At 42.7% G+C, this 16438-nt stretch overlaps 1 protein-coding gene across 1 annotated transcript in view; it reads right to left on the bottom strand.

Annotated features, from left to right (window-relative positions):
- LOC115165609 (synaptotagmin-6) overlaps positions 1–14685 on the bottom strand; it is a 98065-nt gene extending 83380 nt beyond the window's left edge. Inside the window, exon 1 of the mRNA XM_029718827.1 lies at positions 14481–14685. Within this exon, the coding sequence (XP_029574687.1) occupies positions 14481–14637 (157 nt within the window). The 5' untranslated portion in view covers positions 14638–14685. The remainder of the gene's footprint in view (positions 1–14480) is intronic.
- Between the last annotated feature and the right edge of the window lie 1753 nt (positions 14686–16438).

The raw sequence follows: 16438 nt of genomic DNA, 5'->3' as shown, positions 1-16438 counted from the left end.
TCCACAGCTAGGCTATTTAAGAAAATAATCTATGGCGCTGTAGCTAAATTATAGGCCTTCTCATGGTGTAGTAGGCTATTCTGAATGATTTCATTTATAGTAGACTACTCTGAATGATTTCAACAGACAGCAGTAATTCTATAACTTTGGCAAATGTATTTCAATGTATAAGGGGTGCTGCAGTTCCTTCAGAACCCTTAGCGCGATTCTATAAGGAAATAAATGATGATGTGCTGCGGCTGGAGAGAGGAGAGTTGCAGGCTCATGTCTTTCAGAGCAGAGAGGGAGAGAGTTCATAGAAAGGGAATCTCATTCCAGTTATGTGAGAGATACTGGAGCGATTTTCACACAGCCACGCTTTGGTCTCAAACATAGGTTACAATGCTGCGCAAATCATAAAACCGAATCAACTCTTAGAATATTAGGTCCGGGCTGAAAATCTACTTCTTCACACTACGTTTTTTTGTGGGGCCAGGAGAATTAACAAAGAGGCATCCCGAATGAACACTGATCACTTTTGTTCAAATTTTTACATTGCAAAGAGTGATAATAATTTTTCATGCAATGTGAGGTTCTCGATCCGGACAAATAGGTTGCGGAACTAAACAGTCAAAAACTGAGAGGTGCAGGATCTTGTTCCGGAAAGATCTGGCTCAAATTAAGCACTGGTGGTGATACTTCACAGACCTTCAACCACACATCTGTTACACAAACCTGTGTTCTGTGGGTTAGAGAGAACATTTCCCAAAGTACCCTTCCTTCAGTATGCTTGTCAACCTTGGTGTTGTTTTGTAGGTATAACATAAGTGAAAAATGCATCATAGAGGCACGACTGTCTCTTTCCCTGTGTTTCTCAGTGTCCCATGGAGAGGTTTTCAGCAGTTGGGCAAGCTGGAAGGTCATTCCATCAATTCCTGTCAGTTTGGGTAACATCACTTCAGGCTGTAGCCGGTTGGCACAGAGCTCTAATACAATCAAGGAATGAAATGTCACAACAAACCTCAAGTTGCCCCTACCCTTTGTCTTAGTGCAAGTGAGACAGAAATGTAATTTTGTCATTTTGTCATTAATGTAACACCATCCCCTTCAAATCCTCTCGCTGATTCATAGACATAAACACGCTTCTTTGCACGCACAGGCACAGAAGCATATATGCACACGCTCGAACGGACGCACACCCACACACAATCACACACACAACAGCACACACACTGACTTCGGAGGCCTTCCAGTTGTATTTCATGAGGTTGTTATTCAATTTCCACTCATTCTCGTCTCCTCTGTTGTCCCTCTTTTTGGGTAACATTTCCTCAGGGGACAGTTAATTGGACCATAAGTAAAAACAAAGAATAGGAACCAAGAAATATTCCAGGAAATTGGAATAATAAAGTCTGTACCAATAAAGGGCCAACAGCGTCAGATATACAAGGTGGACTGAGAAACCCAGTTTCTGATACTGGGCATGAATATGATGGAATATGAGTAAGAGTAATATACGTATATATAAATTGCATTGAAATGATAACTATTTATTATACATGAATGAATAATAACACTCAGACCATCCAGAAAAATGTAATACAGTATACCCTTGGCTTGCCCCTGAAAGAGCTGTGGTATTTTGTAAGTAATTATGGTCTTTCATGCATGCAACACAATCATCCAATTAGTGAATAAGGTGTTGACAGGGCTCTAACGTAGTGCATGTAAATATCAACATCTCTCTCACTTCCCTGTGCCCACAGCCATAACACCCTACCACTTTAATGTTAACAAACCAAGGTAAGAAGAAGGGGCTAGATTTGACTATAGCATCTTACTGAAGTCTCACTAAAATACTAATAAGAATAGGTTAGATTTGGCTATAGCAACTTACTGAAGTCTCACTAAAATACTAATAAGAATAGGTTAGATTTGGCTATAGCAACTTACTGAAGTCTCACTAAAAAACGAATAAGACGGGGCTAGATTTGGCTTTAGCATCTTACTCAAGTCTTATTAAAATACTAATAAGACGGGGCTAGATTTGGCTATAGCATCTTACTCACGTCTCACTAAAATACTAATAAGACGGGGCTAGATTTGGCTTTAGCATCTTACTCACGTCTCACTAAAATACTAATAAGACAGGGCTAGATTTGGCTATAGCATCTTACTCACGTCTCAACAAAATGTTGCCTACTCCAGGATCAAATCCAGGTCGATTGGATACATGAGCATTTTAAGACAAAATTAAGCGTTTCTAATGTCTCACATCAGTGTGGTTGATGAAGTGTGTGGGGACACATGTCTGGTTGTAAGTGTTTCTACATCACCAACTCAGTGAGAATGGCAGTAGTTTTACCCCCAGAGGGTAGCTGGAACTACACTACAGCTTTCAGCATGACAGGCTGCATAGAGTAGTCCTGATGATGGGGGAACAGAACAGAATGACTGTATATGTCCCAAAATGCACCCTATGCCCTATATTGTGCACTATGTTTGACCAGAGCCCCATGGGCTGTAACAGGAATAGGGTGCCTTTTGAGACGCAAACTCTGTCTGCATGCAGCTAAATCAACAATGCCAACCTCTCTTGTGAACATAATCCATGTAGGAGTTGTCTAATCTACATCTCTGGGTAAATGAGTTGTGTTCAAAGCACTGATGTGAGTGGTAAATGAGAGAAATGAGGGCATGATGCAATTCTTGTAGTAGAGATACAGGCAGTGGCGATTTTAGCACGAAAAGCTTGGTGCGGCAAACGCCCCCTAAAATGTTTAGATGCATGCCAGCAAAGCCACTACACAACACAAAACAACACTAAACAATACATTATTTGCAATATAACAGTGACAAATGGTGCCCACAAACTGTTAGCGCCTACATAAAGCTGTCCCAACAACAGCGTCCCAACAGCAGTCCCAACACCTTACACAGAGCCTTGTCTGGCAGCGAAACAGTTCCTTCAGCCTCATTAACTGGCTTTAAAAAAAACATAGATGATATGGCTGACATGCTTAAACATATGTTGTTTCTACTGACAATTGAGATGTACAAACTATGGCATAAGGGGACGACGAGCAGATGAGACGCAATCCGTAATTTCGATTAATACATTAATGAGTGAGCTAGGATGGACGTAGTCAATATAACTATTTGTTCAGCACTTTTGAAATGTACAGCGACATAATTCAGAACATGGGCTGTTCTTACAGTATTCTCCCTGTACACCAAGTCAGAACCATAGGATAAATGAAGGGGATATATAAGCAGATAATGAAAGCTCTTACAATATTCGATGATGACATTTCTCTAAAACAGGCTATAGGCTACATGTGCACCACCAAGTCAGAACAGTGGGCCAAGTTATGAGGGGAAAAGGGACCAAATGAATAGGGTGAGGCACATGGGCTACTATCAGCTTCCTGTTAGTAGGAGTACAATTAGTATAACTTTCTTAACTACAGTATACATATCTCTCTGGCATATTACATAATTTATGCAGCAGCATACAATACATTTTTTGACTCACCTTGTTGTGCTGTGCTCACTTGAACAGGAAGGTGGCGCAGCAGCCCTGGGCAAATTTTGTCTTCAAACTTTGTCATCAAATTCTGACATTCTCTGAATTTATGGTGTTTTCAGGACAACTAGGATCCCGAAAAAAAGAAAAATTGAATCATGATGTCTGTGATCTTCAGGTCAGAACTCTAGAAAGAGGCCTGAGTTCACGACTTGGAATTCTGAGTTGGATGACCGTTCAAAATGTATTTTCCCAGCAGGAGCAAATTTTTTCTGAGTTCCCTGTTCTTGAACTCACTGAGGTCTGAAATTTCCCAGTTCCGAGTTTCCAGTTGTTTTGAACGCAGCAGAATAATATAATTTCTCTTCATCATTTATCTTCATATGACAACGACTGAAAAGGATTTGCTAGTAGATTGTTGACTTGATTCATGATGATGACTACTAGCTTGCTGGCTAAGATTTTGAAAGTATGATGTTTGACATGATCAGACCAATCAAAGTTATGGTAGATATAACGTGATTTGACGTCATTTTATCTGTGGCCAATGACCTTGAGCCTTCTTGGATGGGCACTTCTAATGTAACTCTATGGCAGCACCCAAGGGGCTTGAATTTTTGAGCTTTTCTCGTAGATTTTGCGGTAACGTAGTGTTCCCACGAGTGACAAAACACTGAGCCAATCACGGCTCAACTAGAGAACATTACCAAGCCCTACTCTCTGTATTTTCCGCTGGCTGCGATACCACCACAGAAAGCACTGAGCTAGGCTGAAACACTTGCATTTTGGAGCTGCCTTACTCAAGAAAGCAAAAAAAGATACCATTGTTGTACAGTATGCGGCTTTATTAAGTCAATGAAAACATTTTTTTCATTGTTTGCAAAATTGTATGTGACATGTATGAATGCCAAAATAACATGCAAAACAGGGCAGCTAAGCCCCACCTGCCCTGAATAATGGGTCGCCACTGGATACAGGCATGCATGTAATTCTATACAGGCCATGTAATTCTTCTATGTTGTGGCTGAGGCACAAGCATGCATGTAATCCTATACAGGCCAGTCAATTATTCTATGTTGTGGCTGAGATATAGGCATGCATGTAATTCCTCTATATGCTGTGATCCAGTTCTAGGGCTTCACAAAATGTCCATGTGTTTCAATGTGCATTCTGTAGCTATATTTGCAACAGGCCAAGATGAATAATATGGTCTGGTTTGCTAGATCTCTTTCTGAGTTGTCATGTTGGCTGGATGTCCTTTGGGTGGTGGACCATTTTTGATACACACGGGAAACTGTTGAGTGTTGAAAACCCAGCAGCGTTTAATTTCTTGACACAAACCATTGCGCCTGGCACCTACTGTACTATCAAACCCTGTTCAAAGGCATTAAATATTTTGTCTTGCACATTCACCCTCTGAATGGTACACATACACAAGCCATGTCTCATCTGTCTCAAGGCTTTAAACCCCTTCTCCTCCCCTTCATCTACACTGATTGCAGTGGATTTAACAAGTGACATCAATAAGGGATCACAGCTTTCATCTGGAATAACCTGGTCAGTATATTGAGGGAGAAAACCAACTGTGCCTCTGGTTCATGCAGGGTGGTGGGTTATTCATGCAGGGTGGTGGGTTATTCATGCAGGGTGGTGGGTTATTCATGCAGGGTGGTGGGTTATTCATGCAGGGTGGTGGGTTATTCATGCAGGGTGGTGGGTTATTCATGCAGGGTGGTGGGTTTACATCGATGATACAGCACAGAGCATCACAGTGCATGGTGGGAAATAGCCCTGTACGGTTCTACTGAGAGATAGATAACACCCCAACAAGCAACACCATCAGGGATGTCCCAAAAGCTAGTGATCTTCAAAAAGTTAATGGTTAAAAAAAGAACATAAGAAAATAACACAGTGGGAAAAGCTAAATAATTCCAATTGGAGTGCTGCTCATATTCTCAGAACAGAGGCGTGATTGGTATTCTGGACTGCTCCTTTTGTCTTTAGTGCATTGTAATGAAAAATGTGTTCCACTTGGTTGGCCATTATTTCAGCCACCTCTTCACCCAACTGGGCTAACTGAGAGACGGAATCCGTTTGAATTTAACCTATGGCTTTTATCAGCCACTCTCAGGGAGGATAACCTTAGTCCTCCGCGTGTTGGTGGGTCTAAGGCAGGGAATAGAGGTAGAACTAGATGGGTTATAATGCTTGCGGTGATGTGCATACACTGTTAGAAAAAAGGTGCTATCTAGAACCTTAAAGGGTTCTTCGGCTGTAGCCATAGGAGAACCCTTCAATTAACAATTTTTGGCTGCAAGTAGAACCCTTTTGGGTTCCATGTAGAACCCGTTCTACTAAGGCTTCTACATGGAACCCAATAGGGTTCTACATGGAACCAGAAATGGTTCTACATTGAACCAAAAAGGGTTTTCCTATGGGGGACAGCCAAATAATCCTTTTGGAACCCTTTTTGCTGTACAGTACTCTCAAAGAACTAGAATTTCTATTATTTCCTCTTTATTCCCTCTCGAATAAGTTTGAATTTACACTGAAATGCAAAATGTAAATGTTTCATGAGCTGAAATAAAAGATCCCAGATATTTTCTATACACACAAAAATCTTATTTCTCTCAAATTATGGGCGCAAATTAGTTTACATCCCTGTTAGTGAGCATTTCTCCTTGGCAAGATAATCCCTCCACCTGACAGGTGTGGCATATCAAGAAGATGATTAAACAGCATGCTCATTAAACAGGTGCACTTTGTGCTAGGGACAATAAAAGGCCACACTAAAATCTGCAGTTTTGTCACACAACACAATGCCACAGATGTCTGAAGTGATGGAGGGATGGTGCAATTGGCATGCCGACTGCAGGAATGTCCACCAGAGCTGTTGCCAAATAATGTAATGTTACTTTCTCTATCATAAGCCACCTCCAACAAGCAGGGGTACTCAACTCAAATTTAGAGAATTTGGCAGTACGTTCAACCGGCCTCACAACCCCAGACCATGTGTATTGCATCATGTGTGCGAGTGGTTTGCTGATGTCAACATTGTGAACAAAGCGCCCCATGGTGGTGGTGGGGTTATGGTATGGGCAGCCGTAAGCTACGTAAAAACGAACACAGTTTGAATGACAATTGTCGTTCCATTCATCCTCCGCCATCACCTCATGTTTCAGCATGATAATGCACGGCCCCTTGTCGCAAGGCTCTGTACAAAATCCTGGAATCTGAAAATGTCCCAGTTCTTCCATGGCCTGCATACTCACCAGAAAGGCCACCAACTGAGCATGCTTAGGACTCTCTGGATCGACGTGTACGACAGCATGTTCCAGTTCCCGCCAATATCCAGCAACTTCACACAGCCATTGAAGAGGATTGGGACAACATTTCACAGGCCACAATCAACAGCCTGATCAACTATATGTGATGGAGATGTGTCGAGCTAAATTAGGCAAATGGTGGTCATACCAGATACTGACTGGTTTTCTGGTCCACGGCCCTATCTTTTTTTAAAGGTATCTGTGACCAAGAGATGCATATCTGTATTCACACTCGTGAAATCCATAGATTAGGATCTAATTCATTCATTTCAATTGACTGATTTCCTTATATGAACTGTATTTCAGTAAAATCTTAGAAATTGTTTCATGTTGCGTTTATATTTTTGTTCTGTATACATAAAAAAGTCAGTCGGTTTTCAAACCTGTTATGTGCTGTCACATATCAGACTGTATTTGTTAATCCAAATGTGCACAGCCGGAAGCGCTACCACAACAGCCTTCATGTCGTGATAATGAGACATAGGCATCTCACAGGGAAATGGACAGTTTTCCAATGTTCTTTTGGAAATGTTTGTACTCACTGTGAAGTGCTGTGTCTGTAGAACACAGAGTCAGTGTGACTGTGTGAATATTAATTATTAAAGGGAGGTTTGTCAGGGTTCTACAGTAATCTCTACAGCCTAGTTAATTTGATGTTTTTGTCCTGTTGTTTTGGATTTCACCTGCACTGCGTCATCCTTCCTGGCCTGCAAATAGAGGACTAAGGAGCGACCAGTTCCCTGTTCTGAATGGAACTTACCTATATTTCTAATAATTTGTCATTTTCTCCTTACAGAATTTGAATAAGTGAGGAAAGACAAACATTACATTATAGCCTGAACTAGCAGCATAGTGCTCTCTGAGAAATTCCCCTGGAGATACTGCAGTATTGTTTCTTCCCAGAACCGTATTGCTCTAGTTTAATCACAAAGGAGAACATAACTTCATTCACCAACATGAAATGCAGCAGAAAAATTCCTAAACATTCCCCCCTCTTATCTCTCCAAAGGCATCAGCAAAAAGGTAAACACAACACAATAAGGTTATTGTAAAATAAATTTCCTGAGATGGATGAATAACAATAATGAGTTGAATTAAGACTTCCCATTGGCATTTTCCTTTCACATAATACCTTCAATCCTTGTGTCACTGTCAAACATTTTCAAGACATTGCAACAGTGAAGAGTTCCTACACTACAATGATGGATCCAGAAGGTACACGTCACATATCAGGTGCCAGGCCATGGCCATGTTCTAAGTTCTCTCCATATCTCCCCTCCACATCTCTACCAAGTCCCAACAATAAGAAAGTAAAGCGCCTTGTGTTTATCCTTCATGTGGCAGAAGAGATTCACAGTGATGGGTGGATAACATGCAATGGCATTTAATGCCCCCACAGCTTAGTGACGGATGCCCATGGCATGGTGAAGTACGTTTGATTCCATCGCTGAGGATAATGCGGAGTGACATAGGATTTTGTCAGAAATGGTGTGATGCGTACCCTCTGACATGGGGATCCATCCTAGCAGAAACATCGCTGAATGACATTTGTTATGTACCTGCCTTCAGTCCAAATTCTCTGGCTGGCTCTTCAATCATGTCACATACTGTAGCTATATGTTTCCCTGATGTATTGGTCTATGTATAAGCAGTTACAAAATCATCCAAATGTAAAAATCGTATTCAGTTTATATGTACACTACCGTTCAAAAGTTTAGAGTCACTTAGAAATGTCCTTGTTTTTGAAAGAAAAGCACATTTTTTTGTCCAATAAAATAACATCAAATTGATCAGAAATAAAGTGTAGACATTGTTAGTTGTAAATGACTATTGTAGCTGGAAATCGCTGATTTTTTAATGGAATATCTACATAGGCGTACAGAGGCCCATTATCAGCAACCATCACTCCTGTTTTCCAATGGCACGTTGTGTTAGCTAATCCAAGTTTATAATTTTAAAAGGCTAATTGATCATTGGCAGGAACTGGAACACGCTGTTGTACACGTCAATCCAGAGCATCCCAAACATGCTCAATGGGTGACAAGTCTGGTGAATATGCAGGCAATGGAAGAACTGGGACATTTTCAGCTTCCAGGAATTGTGTACAGATCCTTGCGACATGGGGCCGTGCATTATCATGCTGAAAGACGAGGTGATGGTGGCGGATGAATGGCACGACAATGGTTCTCAGGAACTCATCACAGTATCTATGTGCATTCAAATGGCCATCGATAAATTGCAATTGTGTTCGTTGTCCGTAGCTTATGCCTGCCCATACCATAACCCCACCGCCACCATGGGACACTCTGTTCACAATGTTGACATCAGCAAACCGCTCGCCCATACACGCAGTGTGCCATCTGCCCGGTACAGATGAAACCAGGATTAATCCGTGAAGAGCAGCACACTTCTCCAGTGTACCAGTTGCAATTGAAAGTGAGCATTTGCCCGCTGAAGTTGGTTACTGCAGTCAAGTCAAGACCCTGGTGAGGACGACGAGCATGCAGATGAGCTTCCTTGAGATGGTTTCTGACAATTCTTCGGTTGCGCAAACCCACAGTTTCTTCAGCTGTCTGGGTGGCTGGTATCTGACGATCCTGCAGGTAAAGAGGTCGGATGTGGAGGTCCTGTGTTGGACGTTGGAGGCGACTTATGTTAGAGAAATTAACATTCAATTCTATGGCAACAGCTCCTGCAGTCAGCATGCCAATTTCCCACTCCGTCAACACTTAAGACATCTGTGCCATTGTGTTGTGTGACAAAACTGAACATTTTAGAGTGGCCTTTTATTGTCCCCAGCACAAGGCGCACCTGTGTACTGATAATGCTGTTTAATCAGCTTCTTGATATGCCATACCTGTCCGGTGGATGGATTATCTTGGCAAAGGAGAAATGCTCACTAACAGGGACGTAAACAAATTTCTGTACAAAATTTGAGAGAAATACGCTTTTTGCGCTTATAGAACATTTCTGGTATCTTTTATTTCAGCTCAGACATTGGACTAAGACTTTACATGTTACATTTATATTTTTTTCAGTATATTCCCAGCCATTTCAATATCCATTACTGTAGAGACAGCTATACTGTAGGATGAGTTGTCTTTTCCATTATGATAGGCCCTCAATTCAGACACGCAATAAATGTCAATGGAAGAAAAAAATACATTGTGTGTACTTAACAATTGGATATATTTAACAACATAATTAATCACAGTGGGACTGTCTGCAACATTAAAGAACATTGAAAGTACACTACAAGGCCAAAAGTATATCAACACCTGCTCGTCAAACATCTCATTCCAAAAGCATGAGCATTAATATGGAGCTGGTCCCTCCTTTGCTGCTATAACACCCTCCACTATTCTGGGAAGGCTTTCCACTAGATATTGTAGCATTGCTGCGCGGACTTGCTTCCATTCAGCCACAAGCGCATTAGTGAGGGCGGGTACTGACGTTGGGCGATTAGGCCTAGCTCGCAGTCAGCGTTCCGATTAATCCCAAAGGTGTTCGATGGAGTTGAGGTCAGGGCTCTGTGCAGACCAGCCAAGTTCTTCCACACCGATCTCGACAAACAATTTCTAAATGGACCTCGCTTTGTGTCCGGAGGCATTGTCATGTTGAAACAGGAAAGGTACGTCAGCAAACTGTTTCCACAAAGTTGGAAGCACGGAATCGTCTAGAATGTCATTGTATGCTGTAGCGTTAAGATTTCCCTTCACTGGAACTAACGGGCCTAGCCCAAACCATGAAAAACAGCCCCAGACCATTATTCCTCCTCCACCAAACTTTACAGTTGGCACTGTGCATTCGGGCAGGTGGCGTTCTCCTGGCATCCGCCAAACCCAGATTCTTCCGTTGGACTGCCAGATGGGGAAGCCTGATTCATCACTCCAGAGAACGCGTTTCCACTGATCCAAAGTTTAATGGAGGCTCGCTTTACACCACTCCAACCAACAATTGGCATTGCGCATGGTGATCTTAGGCTTGTGTGTGGCTGCTCGGCCATGGAAACCCACTTCATGAAGCTCCAGATGAAGCGTTCTTGTGCTGACATTGCTTCCAGAGGCAGTTTGGAACTACATAGTGAGTGTTGCAATCTAGGACAGACAATTTTTACGCACTATGTGCTTCAGCAGTTGGCGGTCCTTTTCTGTGGGCTTGTGTGAGCCGTTGTGAGCCGTTGTTGCTCCTTGAAGTTTCCACTTCACAATAACAGCACTTACAGTTGATCGGGGAAGCTCTCGCAGGGCAGAATTGTGACGAACTGACTTGTTGGAAAGGTGGCATCCTATGACGGTGCCACGTTGAAAGTCACTGAGCTCTTCAGTACGGGTCATTCTACTGCCAAGGTTTGGCTCAATGGCGATTTCATGTTTGTGTGCTTGATCTTATACACAGGTGTGGCTGAAATAGCCAAATCCACTAATTTGAAGGGGTGTCCACATACTTTTGGCAATTTAATGTCCCTCTAATAATGCATTAACTTTAACTTTGGTGCAGTAAATATACCAGGCTAATAGCACTGACTGAGATTCTTCACGAAAGTAAAGTGCGCCTTCTTAGACTCTCATGAGTCCTCTCATTAATCCATGCAACAATATTATCAGTTTCAGTTGCAGGGAGCTGTGTGCTCCAATCTGCTATAATGCTAATGGTAAGGTTGAGCGATCAGGACAGCATCAGCAGAAATTAAGCTAAAGGCTGATTTATTCGTTTTATAGGAGCTCTGCTCCCACAGACTAACTAAAAAGTCACTCTGAGTTTGGTTTATAGGCTATACCTATGGTTGCTCTGCCCTGAGGTCACAAAAACTAATTAGAGATGTGTCCAAGGCCCAGCCTGACCCTACCATGGACAGTGAGGAAAACAAAAGGAGAAGAAAATAAGTAATAGAGTGATAGTGCATGTGCGAGCGTGCGTGTGAATTCTTTCTTCCAAAAAATAAATTTGTTCTGGAAAAATGCACCTACTTATACAATTGTTGTTAATACCATGTGGCATCCAGTCATCAATAGTCCCATCACATGCACAGATAGGGCTCTACCTGATATACAGTACCAGTCAAAAGTTTGGACACACCTACTTATTCAAGGGTTTTTCTTTATTTTTACTATTTTCTACATTGTAGAATAATAGTGAAGACATCACAACGTATGAAATAACACATATGGAATCATGTAGTAACCAAAAAAGTGTTCAAATCAAATATATATTTTATATTTGAGATTCTTCAAAGTAGCCACTCTTTGCCTTGATGACAGCTTTGCACACTCTTGACATTCTCTCAGCCAGCTTCGTGAGGTAGTCACCTGGAATGCATTTCAGATGTGAAATGATGTGCCTTGTACAAAGGTAATTTGTGAATTTCTTTCCTTCTTAATGCGTTTGAGCCAATCAGTTGTGCCGTGACAAGGTAGGGTGGTATACAGAAGATAGCCCTTTTGGTAAAAGACCAAGTCCATATTATTGCAAGAACAGCTCAAATAAGCAAAGAGAAACGACAGTCCATCATTACTTTAAGACATGAAGGTCAGTCAATACGGAACATTTCAAGAACTTAAGTTTCTTCAAGTGCAGTCACAAAAACCATCAAGCGCTATGATGAAACTTTCTCTAATGAGGACCGCCACAGGAAAGGAAGACACAGAGTTTATCTCTTCTGCAGAGGATAGATTCACTAGAGTTACCAGCCTCAGATTGCAGCCCAAATAAATGCTTCACAGAGTTCAAGTAACAGACACATCTCAACATCAACTGTTCAGAGGAGACTGTGAATCAGGCCTTCATGGGCAAATTGCTGCAAAGAAACCGCTACTAAAGGACACCAATAAGAAGAAGAGACTTGCTTGGGCCAAGAAACATGAGCAATGGACATTAGACCGGTGGAAATATATCCTTTGGTCTGATGAGTCCAAATTTGAGATTTTTGGTTCCAAACACCTTGTCTTTGTGAGACGCAGAGTAGGTGAACGGATGATCTCCGCATGTGTGGTTTCCACCGTGAAGCATGGAGGAGGAGGTGTGATGGTGTGGTGGTGCTTTGCTGGTGACACTGTGGGATTTATTTAGAATTCAAGGCACATTTATCCAGCATGGCTACCACAGCATTCTACAGCGATACGCCATCCCATCTGGTTTGTGCTTAGTGGGACTATCATTTGTTTTTCAACAGGACAATGACCCAAAACACACCTCCAGGCTGTGTAAGGGCTATTTGACCAATAAGAAGAGTGATGGTGCTGCATCAGATGACCTGGCCTCCACAATCACCTGACCTCAACCCAATTGAGATGGTTTTGGATGAGTTGGACTGCAGAGTGAAGGAAAAGCAGCAAACAAGTGCTCGATATATGTGGGAACACCTTCAAGACTGTTGGAAAAACATTCCTCATGAAGCTGGTTGAGAGAATGCCAAGAGTGTGCAAAGCTGTCATCAAGGCAAAGGGTGTCTACTTTGAAGAATCTAAAATCTTAAATCTATTTTGATTTGTTTAACACTTTTTGGTTACTACGTGATTCCATATGTGTTATTTCATAGTTTTGATGTTTTCACTATTATTCTACAATGTAGAAAATAGTAAAAATAAGGAGTAAGTGTGTCCAGACTTTTGACTGATACTGTATATATATACTGTATATATATTTTTTCTTCACAAAAGTAGTGCACTGGGCCTTTAGTAGTCCTGTATTAGTTGATGATATAGCAGTTGACAAAACACTGTCTGCCCACCCACTGTTCGGAACCCACTGCCCGCAAGTCGTGGTCAAGTTCCCCACCACCCACCCTGTCTGTTGGTTGTGCCTGTAATTTGACGCAAGCTGTATTCTATCAAGACATAACCATGTTGATCTGTATGGAGCTTGCGCTTGCCCAGTTGTGCCTTTTCCCCAGTCTGCCCTGCAAGGAGATTGTGCAAGCGCCCGCTGGTATCCAAACATGCATGGCTTGAGAGATGCAGTTTAAATACATCAACAGTATTGCCCCAGCAGCATAACATTGATTAACACTTGCTAGCACTTGATTTAGCACACATTATCATCAATATTCGGTATGGTTGGCAGATGCATTCCAGAAAGATAGAGAGACAAATCACAATCAGTAAAATAAATTGAGCTAGCTAACTAGCAGATTTACATAAATTATCAACATCAATGATCAGCTGATAGCCTATCCTCTTTTCTCGATGTCAATCATGTCTTTAGGAGGCAGTGTAGCCTAAAAAACTTGCTTACAATTTCTGATGACGAGTGATTGTGTTGTGCAGAAATAAAGAGGCCTTTGATAAAAATATATATAATTTTTCGTTACAGAGGGATTTAGTATGTTATTACTTTCGAGATATGAATTATTATTTTTATTTTTTTCAAGCGGGGTTGCCCTTTTTTCATTTTGAGCACCTTACCCCTGAAAGGTCTGTGCATGGCCCTAATAAGTCCTAATCTATTGTACTGTATATAAAAGTTGTTACTGCAAGAAAGGCAAATTTAGCACAAATGTCACAAATGCTAGCTCACTGTTTGAGAAACAAAAAGGAGTGACAGCAGGGAAAACCAATTCCACAGTGCAAAAACACAGTGCATATTCTGGAATATAGACACTGTTATAAAACATGCTCAAGATTCTATGTACATGTTCTAAATGTTCTTACCTGGTTCCTTGTGGTCCGAGTTTTGGTTGGACAGTAGAAACAGGAAGTCCTGGCAGGTGTCCTGGTCCAATAGCTGCTTGTTCTGGAGGCAGAGGTCAACAATCAGGGTCACAGCTTTCTGACAGAACATGTCATACTCCTCTCCGTCAGGACTCATGCTCCCAGCTGCATCCTCTGTCTCTCAGAGCTGTGTCTCAGCAACATGCTCATCCAAGGAGACTCATGCCACGTAACGCATGCACTGTACAGCACCCACACAGACACACACACAGCCGCCCGGCTTAGACAGAAGATAAATGAGACTGGTCTCTGTCCGTACGGCTGATTCTTGTTGTTCTGTCTTGTACTGTCTCTCAAGGGTGTGTGTGTATTTGAGTGTGTGGAGGTTAGCGTGTATGTGCATTTGTAAATGTGAGTTTGTGTCTGATCTGGGTCAAGTTTGTGTGTATGTGTGTATATGTATTAAGTTTGTGTGTATGTGTGCATGTCCACGTGTAGCTATGGTTGGGGACTGTGTGTGTACAAGTGTGTAGGCTTGATGAATCACTTATGCCCCCAGGTATTCTAGGAACAATAATTATTGCATCACATTTATTCTGAAGCTCTGACAAATTAAAATGAAGAACACTCAACAACAACTGAATATGGATACTACAGCCCCTCCCTCTCCCCTCCCCTTACTCTCCTGTTCTCCCCCCACTCCCCACTCCCTCCCCTTACTCTCCTGTTCTCCCCCCACTCCCCACTCCCTCATCCCTCCCCTTTACTCTCCTGTTCTCCCCCCACTCCCCACTCCCTCATCCCTCCCCTTTACTCTCCTGTTCTCTCCCCACTCCCTCATCCCTCCCCTTTACTCTCCTGTTCTCCCCCCACTCTCCCACCCCTCCCCTTACTCTCCTGTTCTCCCCCCACTCTCCCACCCCTCCCCCATTCTAACCCCTCCACCAAGCAACAGATGAGTTCACCCTGCAACAACTGAATATAGATACTTGAGCCCATGTCCTCAGCGCTTCCCCTATTCTCCCCCATTCTAACCCCCACCCAAACAAAACGCAACAGATTAATTCACTGGGCAGTAACTAAATATGGATATTAAAGCCTATCTCCCGTCTTCCCCCACCTCCCTCTTTCCCCCCCCATCCTCCCAACCCCCTCCTCCCATGCCAGTACCTCTGTCTGTGTGTGTAGTAATGAAAAGCCTCTTGTTTGGACCAGTGGGCTGCTTGTTTTTCTCAGGTCAGCTGATCCCTCAGCTCCGGGTCTCCCCTCTGGTATCACTCCCCTCTGGTATCACTCCCCCCTGGTATCACTCCCCCCTGGTATCACTCCCCATTGGTATCACTCCTCTCTGGTATCACTCCTCTCTGGTATCACTCTCCTCTGGTATCACTCCTCTCTGGTATCACTATCCTCCGGTATCACTCCACTTTGGTATCACTCTCCTCTGGTATCACTCCACTCTGGTATCACACTCCTCTGGTATCACTGTCCTCTGGTATCACGCTCCTCTGGTATTACTCCCCTCTGGTATCACTTCCCTCCGGTATCACTGCCTCCCTGGGCTAAGATAAACCCCCTGTGTCTTGTACCTTTCACTTCTCCTCTACCTCCTCCTCCTTTCCTCTCCCTCTTCCTCCTCTCCCTCCTCCTCCTTTCCTCTCCTTCCTCCACAACGTGATTGCCTGTGCTTTGCGTGCTGAATGTTTACAACAGTCTGATTAGGAGGAGAAGGGAGGAGGAGGAGGGCACGGAGGGAGGGACTGACTGTGTATGGGAGACATATCCTCCGACCGGACCTAATCACGGTCTGTATCGACTTTGGAGTGATTTTTGCACATGGCTGCATCCTAATAGCCTTTTGAGTGTTCTTGGCTACACATGTGTGTATCTGCATCTAGATGACCTTGCGAGTGTGTTTGTGTGTGCAGGTGTACATTCAAATGCTTGATAATATTTTG

The sequence above is a fragment of the Salmo trutta genome, chromosome 28 (genome assembly GCF_901001165.1).
Source record: "Salmo trutta chromosome 28, fSalTru1.1, whole genome shotgun sequence".
In the NCBI taxonomy this organism is placed as follows: domain Eukaryota; kingdom Metazoa; phylum Chordata; class Actinopteri; order Salmoniformes; family Salmonidae; genus Salmo; species Salmo trutta.
Note: the sequence above shows the minus strand (reverse complement) of the source record. Positions and strands in the feature narration are given on the sequence as shown.